Consider the following 16,720-nt stretch of genomic DNA (forward strand, 5'->3'; position numbering starts at 1 on the left):
CCACCCCCTAAAATGAGCTAACAGTTCAAACTGAGCATGAAAAGCTTCCCAATCCGCCTTACCGGAATACTTCGGGGTCTTAACAGATACGGACGCAGCCGGGGACTGGGCGCCGCCATGTTTGTTTACATCCTGAGCCCCAGATTCCTCGTCCCGCCGCGTCGACGTCACCACTTCGGCCCGCCCACCAAAATCCGCGCGAAACACAGTCGACGAAGCACTCATGCCCGCTTCAGCCGCCATCACTCTAACGTCCTCCCTCAAGCGGCCTCTGGGCTCCGACGCCCTAGCGATCTCCTCAGCCAGAACCCCCGACGTCCATGCACACGCACCTCCTTGGCCATAATCGTCCCCTACCTCCACCTTCACTTTCGGATTCCCTCGAAGCATTTTCACCCCCGTTCTCACCTACGGTAGCTAGCCACAGAAGTCAGCTAGCTAGCTGGCTAACTTTTATCACCGTTTTCACTTCTGACACCAATGTAATGACCTGACTAGATCATAAAAGAACAACTGTCCAGACAGAGGATTGAGTTTACGAATGGACGGTTTATTAAACCAACTTTACACAGGCTACTGTTTGGCCGTAGCCCACGCCAAATAAATGAAAGATAACCCACAAGCCAATCGTGACCTTCTCTTGTGAAGCCCAGACGTAAGAGAGAGAACAAAGGCAAAACCTGGTCTTAGCTTCCAATGCTCCATCCCCCTGCCCAACCCCCCTCCACGCCACTCCGCCAACCGCCAGGATGCCCGGCATCAGAACATTCCAGGCATTCCCGTGATTGGCAGATAGCAGGTTGATTGACATGTCGGACCCCGCGAACACAACCACCTACTAGCCTAACACATAACACACAGCTGTCTGTGCGGGTCGCTACAATACATAAGGTTCAAAATGTATATTATTACATTTTCAAAGCACCACATCAAAATAAATAAAAATAATGAACCCCAATGAGTCAGGCACAACCCATGTCCAAACGATTTCAAGCTTGCTTAACCCCGTTGGCGCGCGTTGGAGCTGAAATAAAATGACGACACACATAACGTCCCGAAGCACCCCACCGTTGTGGTTACTCACTACTCGTAGATATTCCCTCAGTGTAGTATGGCAGTTCCTTGCAGATTTCATCACAAGATCCACAGCAAGCACAGCTATCAATGCAGACAGTACTCTTTAGCAGTAACCCATATCCCATGGGAACATGAACTCGTTAATCTTTCCCAAGCAATTCTCTCTCGGTTTCACACGATGCTAGGCTAACCTCAAGGCTGTCAAATACTTCCACGATGAGACGGTAGCTTCAGTCTTTACTAAGTCTTTCTTAACACAATTATAACAACTCTCTTATAAAATAAAATCGGTATTTCCCATCAACTCGGTAGGTATGGGTTTTGTTCTATTTTTATCATCTTCTGTTTAATTTTTCTTCACCAACGGTCATAATGTAATGTCCATCCTTTTCTCAATGTCTCTCCGCCTCTCTTTTTTTCCCAGGCCTCCCATTAACCAGGTCAACTTTCCCATTGGCCACAGCTTAACAACCGACCTTATTGGTCAAACTTAAACTTAAAAGTAAACCAACCTATTCACTTATACATTAAAGAAATATTTCGTCAAAAGAAATGCATTAACCACATTACAATTCGGGAGCAATTCAATCCCCTTTTAAATCTAATGCCAATTAATTATAACAAATAAACTCAGTGCTTGGTTCTAACAAGAATAAACTCAATACTTGGTTCTAACAAGGGTATTACATATATACAAAAAAGCATATAAAACATACTTCCTCCCAATGAAGTTTATATGTGAGAATTGCCAGAACAATCTGAGATACCAAAAATATTTTTGAGCTTTCCTGGCGTTGAATCGCCCTTCCTACTTGTGTGTATTTCTGTGTGCTAATGTGTGTGTTGTATTGTGTGTTCAGGTATTAAGCATTGTGTTCCCTCATCCAACAGCCAAAGCCTCAGAATGCCATCACCATTGCGGTGTCATCGCGTGTCCTCTTCAACATGGATAAGGAGCAGCAGATCTACGAACAGAAAGGCATGGAGGACTACCTCAAGTACCAGATAGAGCATGAGATGGAGCCCTTCGCCCCTGGCCCTGCTTTTCCTTTCGTTAAGGTCAGGGGAAAAAAAGACACACAGACAGACAGAAATACACCCAGAGCTTTGACATTGCCGACCATGTTCTTCAATGTGAATGATGTATAGTGTATGTTGAGAGCTTCTGTTTGACATGACCTCAGGCTCTGGAGGCAGTGAATACTCGGCTGAGGGAGCTGTACCCTGAGAGTGAGGAGCTCTTTGACGTTGTGCTCATGACCAACAGCCACGCACACGCCGGTCTCCGACTCATAAACACCATCAACCACCACCGTGAGTGCCTAATCACACACACAGACACACACGTGCATAAACACGTGCACACATGTGTACAACCTGGCCATTGTGCTGTGAATGAGTACATCTTTCATTCAAATTCAGTGTGATGCCCTGATAGTAGGTTGGGCTTAAGGGTACCAGGAGATGAGGGCTGTTCTGATGCACTGATGATGAAGTTTCAGTTTATTTATTCTTGCTTACAGATAAAACTGAGGAAGTGCAGAATTTACATTACTAATAATTAGTGATGCACTGGTATGACATTTTTGGCCGATACCGATATTTTCCTTGCCAAAAAAACCCCGATACCGATAACAGATATAAAACATTATTTTTTAAGCATTCTAGTACAGTTAAATAGTTCAAACACACACACACACACACACACTGACCAAAAAGTTCCCATTACCAGTAAAACATAATCAAAACGTATTTATTTCACTTGCTGTGATGTTTCGTTGTTAATTTGTCCAGTCTCAATCAGGATTTCATCATACATGTCAAGCAGTGAAGTTTCAGCTCTGTCTGTCCGTGGCCTCACTTCCTCAGTGCGCAGACATCTGCTTTGCACATCGGCGTGAAACTAGACATCGGGCCGATGCCGATGTTAGCATTTTTAGCTAATATCAGCCGATTCCGATATGCTTACCGACTATATCATGCATCCCTACTAATAATTGCAAAACACTAATTTAAAATACATAATACGTGACATAAATAGAATACAGAACACTTGAAACATCACAGGACATTTTTCATGATGGAAATTGAAATGTTAAAATGTGATTGTAAAAAGACAATTTTTGGGGGGGAAACATTTAAGAACTAGAGTTATTATACAGTCTGATAGCAGTGGGTAGATGTCAGGACCCGGTGCGAGAAACAGTCACTAATAATCGTCAGAACCCAGAAGATGAGGCAGACACAGCAGTACTAGAGATGGTGGTTTAATTTAACAACAAAATCTTCAGGCAAAGAATCTCAATCCACAATGTCCAAACATAAAGCCAAGAAGCACGAAATGGATATCCTCCAAAATACAAAGAAACTCCACAAAGTGGAAAAAACAGCAGGGAAAAACAAACCTCAAAAGACTACTCAAAAATACACAAGAACTAAACCAGAGAACCTCAGGAAAATCCAATAAGAGAATCATATGTTCAGAACAAGGCTTGGGCTGGGGCTGGGGCTGGGTGCTAACATACAAACACTGAGCAAGGAACTGAGGAACACACAGGGTTTAAATACTAACAAGGGAACGACACACAGGTGCAAACAATAATTAGAGCAAGGAAAAACAAAAGGTACAAAAAAGGTGCAATGGGGACATCTAGTGACCAAATCCTGAACAGTCCTGGCCAAAACCTGACAGTAGAGTGGCGTTTCACAGGCGGTTTGTGCAGGCAGTTATACAGGACAGTTATACAGGACAGTTATGCAGGACAGTTATGCAGGACAGTTGTACAGGACAGTTGTACAGGACAGTTATACAGGACAGTTGTACAGGACAGTTGTACAGGACAGTTATACAGGACAGTTATACAGGACAGTTCGTGGCTGTTTCTCAGGAGCCTGTTTGTGTTTCTCAGGACCCTGTTTGTGCAGTTACCTATTTTTGGAGGGAGCAGGTTGTTCAATGCATGGTCAAGAGTGTGCACTGTCTTTCGCCAGATGCACTGCAGGCTGCTCTCGCCTGCTCTGCAGTGAGGGGAGCTGTGGTTGGACTGCTCCACCTCTGGAGGTGATCCCCAAGGCCCTCCTCTGCACCCTGTCTAGTTGGGCCTGTTGCTTTTTACTGCATCCAACTAACAGCACTCCACCGTATTCCAGACAAGGCCTAAACAGTGTAGGGTATACTGTGACCAGATCTTCAGTGGGTAGGCCATTTCTGGCAAGAACAGTCAAAGTGCAGGGGTTTTGAGGCGTTCCTCACTGACTGCTCCACATGTGCGTCACTGAGATTAGAGTCTAGATGAAAACCAAGATACTTGGTTGTTGTTACCACTGGTACTTTCTGTCCTACTATGATTAGTGGTGCAGGTTGTGGATGGTCTCTAGAAAAACATATCCACATTTCCACAGACATTTTCCCATTCAGGAGCATGTTGTTGGATGTGGTCCACTCTTCCAGCTGCTTTGCCTTCAAGCCCATGGAAGTGTCCTCTTGGATGCTGGTTAATGGTATGGCTCAGGACAGCCCTACATTGTCTGCATAGTGTCCAGAGTGTCACTGAAGACAACTTTTTTTGATGGACATCTGAAGGAGAAACAGATATGGTAAAACCATGCCCCCTTGTGGCACACCAGAGGTGACCTCTGACTAAGGGCTAAATGTGCCATTTGCCTTCACCCTCTGCCTTCTTCTGGTGGTGTAGCTGTGGAGCCAGGCTAGTAACCTTGGATACAGTTCAATGTCAGACAGATGTTGCAGGAGCTTTGCGTGATCTACTCGATCAAAGGCTTTGGACATATCAGCTATTAACACCCTCACCATTGTTGGTTTTCTGGAATCTGTAGCTGCCAGCCAGGAGTGTGTGGCTTTCACAAGGGCGGTAGTAGTGCTGGACTTTAGGAGATAGGCATACTGATTTGTGCACTTTTTTATGATGAAGCTCTTCTGGATTTTTCCAAGGCATGAAGTTAGAGAGATCAGCCTCCAGTCACTCTTTGTACATGGGTTTGACACTTTAGGTATGGGACACACATTGTTAGTCTTCCAGGCAGCAGGAACAGTCCCCTGCCAGTAGGTGGTGTTAACTATGTGTGTGATAACAGGGGCTAGATCTTCTGCATGCTCTTTTAGTAGCCAGGCTGGAATGCCATCAGGCCCACCCGCTTTACGTGGGCTGAGTCTGGTCAGACCTTGCTTTATTTAGCCAATGCTGCACAGCTCAACCTGCCTTGTAGGTATGCGCAGGGGGAAGATGGCAAGACGTGTGGTGCTTGTCCACGCCTCAGCAAATAAGCCATTTAAAACATCAGCCGCATCGTTGTCTTCAGTTCCCTCAACCTGTATTCTCACTCCTGATGTTTTCTTTCACCCTAGTCCTTTGTTAATGAAGTCCCACCATTCCTTCCATTCCTCTTCTTTAGGTCCTGGATTTCAGTTTTGTAGTAGTTTTTCTTTGCTTCCTTGATAAGCATTTGCACAGTGTTTCTGTATTTTCTCCATTTCAATGTTTTCCCCCAATCTGTTGAACATCTGTTTTACTGATGGCAGCCTTTATTTGTTAATTCATCCAGGGCTTGTCCAGTGTTGTTGTTTTCTTATTGGCGGTTAGAGCGTTGGATTAGTAACCGAAAGGTTGCAAGTTCAAATCCCCGAGCTGACAAGGTACAAATCTGTCGCTCTGCCCCTGAACAGGCAGTTAACCCACTAGGCTGTCATTGAAAATAAGAATTTGTTCTTAACTGACTTGCCTAGTTAAATAAAAAAACATAACATTGACTCTATGCCCTTCTCTCTTTCCTCTGCAGAGCTCTTCATTGAGCGTTTCTGTATGACGGGTGGGAACAGTCCCATTGGGTACCTGAAGGCTTACCACACTAACCTGTACCTGTCTGCTGACCCCATGAAGGTCCGAGAGGCCCTGGAGGAGGGTAAGTGCATAGTCTTGTTAGTTACACTCCTAGAAAAAAAGGTGCTGCTATCTAGAACCTACAAGGGTTCTTCAGCTGTTCCCATAGGATAACCCTTTGAAGAACCCTTTTTGGTTCCAGATAGAACCATTTTGGGTTCCACGTAGAGAGTTCTACATGAGTTCTACATGAAACCCAAAAGGGTTATATCTGGAACCAAAAAGGGTTCTCCTATGGGGACAGCCGAATAACCTTTTTCTCTAAGAATGTACTGTCCGTCTTATCGATGGACACTTTGATCTGTCTCGTAACACAGTTATCTAGTTGTTTAATACAGCAAAATAAACTTACCTTGATCAAGTGATACTGACTAATCTCCCTCTAATCTCCTGTCTGGACTAATCTCCTGTCTGTCTCTCTCACTCTCTCTCCCTTTATCTCTGTCTCTCTCTCTCTCCCTTTATCTCTGCCTCTCTATCTCTCTCTCAGGGATCGCAGCAGCCACCATGTTTAATCCACCAGAGAAGAGAACAGAAGTGTCAGAGACTCAGCTGCGGGTGGCCTTCGATGGGGACGCAGTGCTCTTCTCTGACGAGTCAGAGCGCATCTTTAAGGCCCACGGACTGGACAAGTTCTTTGAGCATGAGAAGACACACGAAAACACGCTTCTTGATCATGTATGTCCACGTATTATTCCATAACACATTAAAACACAAATGGATATGCAGCAAAATCGAAATAGTTTGTAAATTGACAAAGCAATATCCCTCTGTACTTCATATGGATTAAGGAATCTAGTGCGGGCAGAAGAGGTTTGGTGTCTCTGTAGATTTACTGTAGATTTTAAGTGACACATGTTAAGTGTTTGGGCCCATAGTGCAGCAACTCCCTCTCTCTCCTTCTCTCTTCCTCTCAGGGACCACTGAAAGGGTTCCTGGAGTCTCTGGGGAAACTGCAAAAGAAGTTCTATGCCAAGGATCAGCGTCTGGACTGCCCCATCCGTACCTACCTGGTGACGGCACGCAGCGCAGCCAGCTCAGGCACCCGGGCCCTGAAGACACTGCGATCCTGGGGCCTGGAGACAGACGAGGCCCTCTTCCTTGCTGGGGCCCCTAAGGGGCCAATGCTGGAGAAGATCCGGCCTCACATATTCTTTGACGATCAGATGTTCCATGTGGAGGGAGCTACGCAGCTGGGGACCGTGGCAGCTCATGTGCCATATGGTGTGGCTCAGAAACTGCCCCAGCAGAAGCCTGCTAAGGAGAACACTAAAGACTTTAGCGCTGCCACCAAGTAGTCTGGATTTCACTCTCTTCCCTAACCCAAAGGACAATAAAACAGCATTGTGCATTTGAACGAGACAGTCCTTTTCAGTGCCCTCAGTTTTCTGGGGAGAGAATCACATGACAATGGGAGAAGCATAGAGGGAGTGCATGCCATTTTCACCCGTGTCATGTGTCATCACAAGAGATAGTGCCAGTAGATGTAAAACAAAACGTCAAATATCGTATGCCCAAAAAGTGCTGTACATACATATCCAGATCTTGACCTACCAAGGTAAAAGAACTGGAATTGTATCTAATTAACTCTGTCAGACCAGGAAAAATATAATTTTACAGCAATTCTTCAAATAGAATCTGCACACAATTGCAAGGAGGTCTATCGCCAGTCCTGCAATGATGTTGTAATAATGCTGTGAAATTGTGAAAATTATAATACCATTTTAGTGTTGGAAATGTTTGAAAAGACTGCCTGTACAAGCAAAATTCTTGTTTGAGAAATGTCTCTTTGCTAAGAAGCTATTTTTGTTTAATTTTAATTGAATACAATCACAGTAAGGTACTTAATTGTTACCCAGAAATGATTTAATATTTAGATGGAAACGGCTCCATTGGAACTTTACCATAGCATTAAAGTTCCGAAAACCATCATTTACATCCAAAAATCAACCCAAATATAGACTATACAATAGTTATGGAGTTTACAAATCTGTGAATTGTAGCAACATCATGATGAAACTCCAGAACCCCAAAATGTATAAATGCATTATATTGTATTATACACATATTTGGCAATACAGTATTTATAACGTTGAGGGGAGGGGTGTTTATAAACCTACAGTAGACTGTACCTGTATCATTTCAGCATATCACATTTATCTTAGGTTGAAAACATGTTTACGGAATATGTATTGCATGTTATTGACGTCATTGTTTGTTCTATTCTTTTGTTTCTAATCTAGGAATATTTTATGAAGTACCTTTTGCTTGCTTCTCATGCAAGTTACTGTATGTGCTGCGTTTACACAGGCAACCCAATTCTGATCTATTTTCCACTAATTGGTCTTTTGACCAAGATTTTAGATATTTTTCAGAGCTGATCTGATTGTTCAAAAGACCAATTAGTGAAAAAAAGATCAGAACTGGGCAGCCTGTGTAAACGGTTAATGCAAATCTAGCTCCTTTGGATGTTCCTAGCCTAAACCCTAAACCCTAACCTTGACCATTCTAAATATACATTTAAATGGTGTAGGGACATCCCAAGAATCCTGGATACCCTGTCTAAACGCAGCCTATGCAATGTTAACCTAAAGTGCAAAAATGGACAACCTCCTCTCGCTTTATAAACATGGGCGCTGAGCCATTCCGTAAAAACATGGCTTCTGTGAGGAGATGATGGCATATTGTGTAAATTATATGGCTTTTATATTTGTTTATTGCCATTTATTATACTGGTGGTTTGTACGGTTGTCACGACTTCTGCTGAAGTCGTTGCCTCTCCTTGTCCGGGCGTTCACCGGTCTTCTAGCCATCATCGATCCATTTTTCATTTTCCATTGGTTTTGTCTTGTCTTCCCACACACCTGTTGTCAATCCCATTCATTACCTGTTGTGTATTTAACCCTCTGTTTCCCCTCATGTGTTTGTCAGAGATTGTTTTATGTCAAGTGTTGATTCTTGGTGTGTAGGTGCGCGACGGGTCCTCGTACCCATGTTTATTTGATGTATGTATATTCTCGTGTTTGGAGCATGTCATGTGGACATTTATTAAAAGTCTCCATTTACACTTCGTTTAACTCTCCTGCGCCTGACTTCCCTGCCACCTATATACACGACGCTGACAGAATCTCTGACCATAAAAATGAAGTCAGCAGGAGGAGGCATTTCGCTAATGGAGGTAGAGGAACGCGTCATGGAACAAGCGGAGGAGATTGACAGTCTGAGCGCTGCCATGGATCGCATTGTCCAGAATATGGACCGCTGGGAGAGACAGGGAGCTTTTCCAGCACCTCCACCACCACCACCTGGAATTCCTTTGAACGCTTTTCCTCCTCCTGAACAGAACAGGATCCATTTATCCCTACCCACGGGATACAATGGAGATACTGCCAGCTGCCAGGGTTTTCTCCTAAAACTGAACTTGTATCTGGCCACGGTCTCTCCAGTACCATCAGACCGTGAGAAAAGTTCCGCCCTCGTCTCATGCCTCACCGGGAAAGCCCTGGAGTGGGCCAACGTTGTGTGTGGAGAGGATACGGCGTTGGTCCATTTTGAGGAGTTCATCTGCCATTTCCGGAAGGTATTCGACCACCCATCCGAAGGCAGAGCAGCGGGTGAGCTCCTCTATCATCTGAGGCAGGGGACGAGGAGTGCTCAGGAGTTCGCTTTAGAGTTTAGGACTTTGGCTGCCGGCGCTGGATGGAGCGACAGGGCCCTGATCGACCACTACCGTTGTAGTCTACGCGAGGACGTCCGTCGGGAGCTGGCCTGTAGAGACACCACCCTCAACTTCGACCAGCTGGTGGATATGTCCATCAGGCTGGACAACATGCTGGCTACTCGGGACGTCTAGATCGGGGTCTGGTTGTTCCATCCTCCCGCACTCTCTCTCCCGAACCTATGGAATTGGGAGGGATGGTGCGCAGGGAGACCGGAGGGGGTACCCGCTGGAGCACCATCTATGATCGCAGAGATCACACTGCTGATCGGTGCCGGGTTGGTTCCTCTGGGAATAGAGAAGGCAGACAGGGCACTCTGGCATCACCCCAGGTGAGTAGGCACCATACTCATCCAGAGCCCTCTGCTGCACTTATGTTTGTCTCTGTCACTTTTCCGGATTTTTCCCTGCATTCCCAGTATAAGGCGCTAGTAGATTCAGGCGCGGCTGGGAATTTCATTAATAAAAATTTAGCTCATAGTTTAGGGATTCCTATTGTTTCTGTGGATATGCCTTTCCCTATTCATGCATTAGATAGTCGACCAATAGGGTCAGGGTTTATCAGGGAGGTCACCGCACCTTTGTCTATGATAACGCAGGAGGGTCACAAGGAGAAGATTAGTCTTTTCCTTATTGATTCCCCTGCGTATTCTGTGGTGCTAGGCCTACCCTGGTTAACTTATCATAACCCCACTGTTTCTTGGCCACAGAGGGCTCTCACGGGGTGGTCGCGAGAGTGCTCAGGTAGGTGTGTAGGGGTTTCCGTTGGTGCTACTACGGTGGAAAGTCCAGACCAGGTCTCCACCGTGCGCATTCCCCCAGAATATGCCGATTTGGCACTCGCCTTCTGTAAAAAGAAGGCGACTCAATTACCACCCCATCGACAGGGGGATTGTGCGATAGATCTCCTGGTAGACGCTGCATATCCCAGGAGTCACGTGTATCCCCTGTCGCAAGCGGAGACAGTGGCTATGGATACATATATCTCTGAATCCCTGCGTCAGGGGTTCATTCAGCCATCCATTTCACCCGCATCTTCGAGTTTCTTTTTTGTGAAGAAGAAGGATGGCGGTTTACGCCCGTGCATTGATTATCGAGATCTCAATAAAATCACGGTAAAATATAGTTACCCGCTACCTTTGATCAATACAGTAATGGAGTCAATGCGCGGGGCCCGCTTCTTCACAAAATTGGATCTCAGGAGTGCGTACAATCTGGTGCGTATTAGGAGGGGTGATGAGTGGAAGACGGCATTTAGCACCACCTCAGGTCATTATGAGTACCTGGTCATGCCATATGGGTTGATGAATGCTCCATCAGTCTTCCAATCATTTGTAGATGAGATCTTCAGGGACCTGCACGGGCAGGGTGTAGTGGTGTATATCGATGATATTTTGATATACTCCGCTACACGCGCCGAGCATGTGTCCCTGGTGCGCAGGGTGCTTGGTCGCCTGTTGGAGCATGATCTATATGTCAAGGCTGAGAAATGCTTGTTCTTCCAGCAATCCATCTCCTTCCTAGGGCATCAGATTTCCACTTCAGGAGTGGAAATGGAGAGCGACCGCATTACAGCCGTGCGTAATTGGCCGACTCCAACCACGGTAAAGGAGGTGCAGCGTTTTTTAGGGTTTGCCAATTACTACCCGAGATTTATCCGGGGTTTTGGTCAGGTTGCAGCTCCCATTACCTCACTGCTAAAGGGGGGACCGGTGCGCTTGCAGTGGTCGACCGAGGCGAATAGGGCTTTTGGACAACTGAAGGCTCTGTTTACCTCGGCGCCTGTGTTGGCTCATCCGGATCCCTCTTTGCCATTCATAGTAGAGGTGGACGCATCCGAAGCTGGGATAGGAGCAGTGCTCTCTCAGCGTTCGGGTGTGCCACTGAAGCTTCGCCCCTGTGCTTTCTTTTCGAAGAAGCTCAGCCCGGCGGAGCGAAACTATGATGTGGGGGACCGAGAGCTGTTAGCTGTCGTAAAAGCCTTGAAGGTGTGGAGGCATTGGCTTGAGGGGGCTAATCACCCTTTTCTCATCTGGACTGACCACCGCAATCTGGAGTACATCCGGCAGGCGAAGAGACTAAATCCTCGCCAGGCAAGGTGGGCCATGTTTTTCACTCGTTTTGTGTTTACGCTTACTTACAGACCAGGCTCCCAGAACGTCAAGGCAGACGCATTGTCTCGGCTGTATGACACAGAGGAGCGGCCCATGGATCCCACTCCCATACTCCCAGAGTCGTGTTTGGTGGCGCCAGTAGTGTGGGAGCTGGACGCGGACATTGAGCGGGCGTCACGTGCAGAGCCCTCTCCTCCTGAGTGTCCAGCTGGTCGTCTGTACGTTCCGTCTGCTGTCCGCGACCGATTGATTTATTGGGCTCACACATCACCCTCCTCTGGTCATCCTGGGATAGGTCGGACGATGCGCTGTCTTGATGGGAGGTACTGGTGGCCCACTTTAGCTAAGGACGTGAGGATTTATGTTTCCTCCTGTTCGGTGTGCGCCCAGTGCAAGGCTCCTAGACACCTGCCTAGAGGTAAGCTTCTACCTTTACCCGTTCCTCAACGGCCGTGGTCGCACCTGTCAGTGGATTTTTTGACTGATCTTCCACCTTCACAGGGTTACACCACGATCCTGGTCGTTGTGGATCGGTTCTCTAAGTCCTGTCGTCTTCTCCCTTTGCCCGGTCTCCCTACGGCCTTACAAACTGCAGAGGCCCTGTTTACACATGTTTTCCGGCACTATGGGGTGCCTGAGGATATAGTGTCTGATCGGGGTCCCCAGTTCACGTCAAGGGTCTGGAAGGCGTTCATGGAACGTCTGGGGATCTCGGTTAGTCTTACCTCAGGTTTTCACCCCGAGAGTAAATGGCAGGTGGAGAGTTAACCAGGATGTGGGCAGGTTTCTGCGGTCCTATTGCCAGGACCGGCCGGGGGAGTGGGCGAAGTTCGTGCCCTGGGCAGAGATGGCCCAGAACTCGCTACGTCACTCCTCCACTAACCTTACCCCTTTTCAATGTGTATTAGGGTATCAGCCGGTTCTGGCTCCTTGGCATCAGTCAGACCGAAGCTCCTGCGGTGGACAATTGGTTTCGGCACGCTGAGGAAACCTGGGAGGCAGCCCACGTCCACCTTCAGCGTGCCATAAGGCGCCAGAAAATTGGCGCAGACCGTCGCCGCAGTGAGGCCCCGGTGTTCGTACCAGGGGACAGGGTCTGGCTCTCGACCCGAAACCTGCCCCTCCGCCTGCTCTGCCGGAAGCTGTGTCCGCGGTTTGTGGGGCCGTTTAAAGTCCTGAGGAGAGTGAACGAGGTATGTTATAGGTTACAATTGCCCACTAATTACCGTATTAACCCCTCGTTCCATGTGTCTCTCCTCAGGCCGGTGGTGGCTGGCCCGCTCCAGGAGGCTGAAGTGCGTGAAGTTCCTCCGCCTCCTCTAGACATCGAGGGGGTCCCGGCGTACTCTGTTCGATCCATTTTGGATTCGAGACGTCGGGCGAGGGGCCTTCAGTACCTCGTGGACTGGGAGGGGTACGGGCCGGAGGAGAGATGCTGGGTTCCGGTGGAGGACGTTTTAGATCCTTCCATGTTAAAAGAATTCCACCGCCTCCATCCGGATCGCCCTGCACCTCGCCCTCCGGGTCGTCCCCGAGGCCGGTGTCGACGCGCTGCTGGAGCCGCGCGTCAGGGGGGGGGTAATGTCACGACTTCTGCTGAAGTCGTTGCCTCTCCTTGTCCGGGCGGTGGTCGGCGGTCGACTTCACCGGTCTTCTAGCCATCATCGATTCATTTTTCATTTTCCATTGGTTTTGTCTTGTCTTCCCACACACCTGTTGTCAATCCCATTCATTACCTGTTGTGTATTTAACCCTCTGTTTCCCCTCATGTGTTTGTCAGAGATTGTTTTATGTCAAGTGTTGATTCTTGGTGTGTAGGTGCGCGACGGGTCCTCGTACCCATGTTTATTTGATGTATGTATATTCTCGTGTTTGGAGCATGTCATGTGGACATTTATTAAAAGTCTCCATTTACACTTCGTTTAACTCTCCTGCGCCTGACTTCCCTGCCACCTATACACACGACGCTGACAACGGTTGTGGCTATCAGTACAGCTTCATCTAGTCACATCAAGAATATCTACAGTCTGTAGCCATGAACTACTACTGGTAGGGCTGCTTTTAAGACATGGTTCGATCCCTCTTTCGGGCACTACTTGTTGAGTAAATAAAACACTAAACAATCATAATACAGTAACTATTGGTCACTCTATACGCTCCGGGCCTCTTCTGATGGCATTGAGGAGTACACCACACGAGTAACTGGCTTTATCAATAAGTGCATCGAGGACGTCATCTCCACAGTGCTCGTATGTACATACCCCAACCAGAAGCCATGAATTACAGGCAACATTCGCACTGAGCTAAAGGGTAGAGCGGACGCTTTCAAGGAGCGGGACTCTAACCCAGTAGCTTATAAGAAATCCCGCTATGCCCTCTGCCCTCTGACGAACCATCAAACAGGCAAAGTGTCAATAAAGGACTAAGACCGGCTCCGACGCTCATCGGATGTGGCAGGGCTTGCAAACTATTACAGCCTACAAAGGGAAGCACAGCCGAGAGCTGCCCAGTGACACGAGCCAACCAGACAATCTTCCCAGTGACACGAGCCTACCAGACAAGCTTCCCAGTGACACGAGCCTACCAGACAAGCTTCCCAGTGACACGAGCCTACCAGACAAGCTTCCCAGTGACACGAGCCTACCAGACGAGCTGAATAACTTCTGTGCTCGCTTCGAGGCAAGTAACACTGAAACATGCATGAGAGCATCGGCTGTTCTGAACAACTGTGTGATCACGCTCTCCGCAGTAAGACCTTTAAACAGGTCCACATTCACAAGGCCGCAGAGCCAGACGTATTACCAGAACATGTACTCCGAACATGCGCTGACCAACTGGCAAGTGTCTTCACTGACATTTTCAACCTCTCCTGTCTGAGTCTGTAATACCAGCATGTTTCAAGCAGACCACCATAGTTCCTGTGCTCAAGAACACTAAGGTAACCTGCCTAAATGACTACCAACCCGTAGCACTCACGTCTGTAGCCATGAAGTGCTTTGAAAGGCTGGTCATGGCTCACATCAACACCAATATCCCAGAAACCCTAGACCCACTCCAATTTGCATACCTCCCCAACAGATCCACAAATGATGCAATCTCTATTGCACTCCACACTGCCCTTTCATACCTGGACAAAAGGAACACCTATGTGAGAATGCTATTCATTGACTACAGCTCAGCGTTCAACACCCATAGTGCCCTCAAAGCTCATCACTAAGCTAAGGACCTTGGGACTAAACACCTCCCTCTGCAACTGGATCCTGGACTTCCTCACGGGCCGCCCCCATGTGGTAAGGGTAGGTAACAACACATCCGCCACGCTGATCCTCAACACAGGGGCCCCTTAGGGGTGCGTGCTCAGTCCCCTCCTGTACTCCCTGTTCACTCATGACTCCACGGCCAGGTACGACTCCAACACCATCATTAAGTTTGCTGATGACACAACAGTGGTAGGCCTGATCACTGACAACGATGAGACAGCCTATAGGGAGATGGTCAGAGACCTGACCGTGGTGTTCAAGGACATTAACCTCTCCCTCAACGTGATCAAGACAAAGGAGATGATTGTGGACTACAGGAAAAGGAGGACCGAGCACACCCCCATTTTCATCGACGGGGCTGTAGTGGAGCAGGTTGAGAGCTTCAAGTTCCTTGGTTTCCACATCAACAACAAATTAGAATGGTCCAAACACACCAAGACAGTCGTGAAGAGGGCACGACAAAACCTATTCCCCCTCAGAAGACTGAAAAGATTTGGCATGGGTCCTCAGATCCTCAAAAGGTTTTACAGCTGCACCATCGAGATCATCCTGACGGGTTGCATCACTGCCTGGTATGGCAACTGCTCGGCCTCGAACTACAAAAATCTCTGAAACTGGAAACACATCTCCCTCACCAGCTGTCAGAGCAGCTCACAGATTACTGCACCTGTACATAGCCCATCTATAATTTAGCCCAAACAACTACCTCTTCCCCTACTTTATTTATTTAGCTAGCTCCTTTGCACCCCATTATTTCTATCTCTACTTTGCACATTCTTCCACTGCAAATCTACCATTCCAGTGTTTTACTTGCTATATTGTATTTACTTCGCCACCATGGCCTTTTTTTGCCTTTACCTCCCTTATCTCACCTCATTTGCTCACATTGTATAGACTTATTTTTCTACTGCATTATGTTTGTTTTACTCCATGTGTAACTCTGTGTTGTTGTATGTGTCAAACTGCTTTGCTTTATCTTGGCCAGGTCACAATTGTAAATGAGAACTTGTTCGCAACTTGCCTACCTGGTTAAATAAAGGTGAAATATATATATATATATATTTTAAAAGGCACTACAGAGGGTAGTGCGTATGTAACGGATGTGAAATGGCTAGCTAGTTAGCGGGTACGCGCTAATAGCGGTTCAATCAGTTACGTCACTTGCTCTGAAACCTAGAAGTAGTGTTTCCCCTTGCTCTGCAAGGGCCGCGGCTTTTGTGAAGCGATGTGTAACGATGCTTCGTGGGCGTCAGTTGTTGATGTGTGCAGAAGGTCCCTGGTTCGCGCCCGGGTCGGGGCAACGTACTAAAGTTATACTGGTACACGTACGGCCCAGTACATCACTGGGACTAAGCTGCCTGCCATCCAGGACCTTTACACCAGGCGGTGTCAGAGGAAGGCCCTAAAAAGTGTCAAAGACACCAGCCACCCCAGTCATAAACTGTTCTCTCTACCACATGGCAAGCTGTACCAGAGTGCCAAGTCTAGGACAAAAATGCTTCTCAACAGTTTTTACCCCCAAGCCATAAGACTCCTGAACAGGTAACCAAATGGCTACTCGGACTATTTGCATTGTGTGCCCTCCCAAACCCTCTTTTTACACTGCTGTTACTCTCTGTTTATCATATATGCATAGTCACTTTAACTATACAT

General features: G+C 47.3%; 1 protein-coding gene across 1 annotated transcript; it reads left to right on the plus strand.

Annotated features, from left to right (window-relative positions):
• The first annotated feature begins 223 nt into the window (after positions 1–223).
• LOC120059976 (cytosolic 5'-nucleotidase 1A-like) lies at positions 224–7,273 on the plus strand. The gene is made up of 6 exons (XM_039009054.1): positions 224–316; positions 1,969–2,136; positions 2,262–2,391; positions 5,875–5,997; positions 6,466–6,653; positions 6,893–7,273. The coding sequence occupies exons 1-6, from the start codon at positions 224–226 to the stop codon at positions 7,271–7,273; spliced, it is 1,083 nt and encodes a 360-aa protein (XP_038864982.1).
• Positions 7,274–16,720: the final 9,447 nt, after the last annotated feature.

This window comes from Salvelinus namaycush, chromosome 15, assembly GCF_016432855.1.
Source record: "Salvelinus namaycush isolate Seneca chromosome 15, SaNama_1.0, whole genome shotgun sequence".
Lineage (NCBI taxonomy): Eukaryota > Metazoa > Chordata > Actinopteri > Salmoniformes > Salmonidae > Salvelinus > Salvelinus namaycush.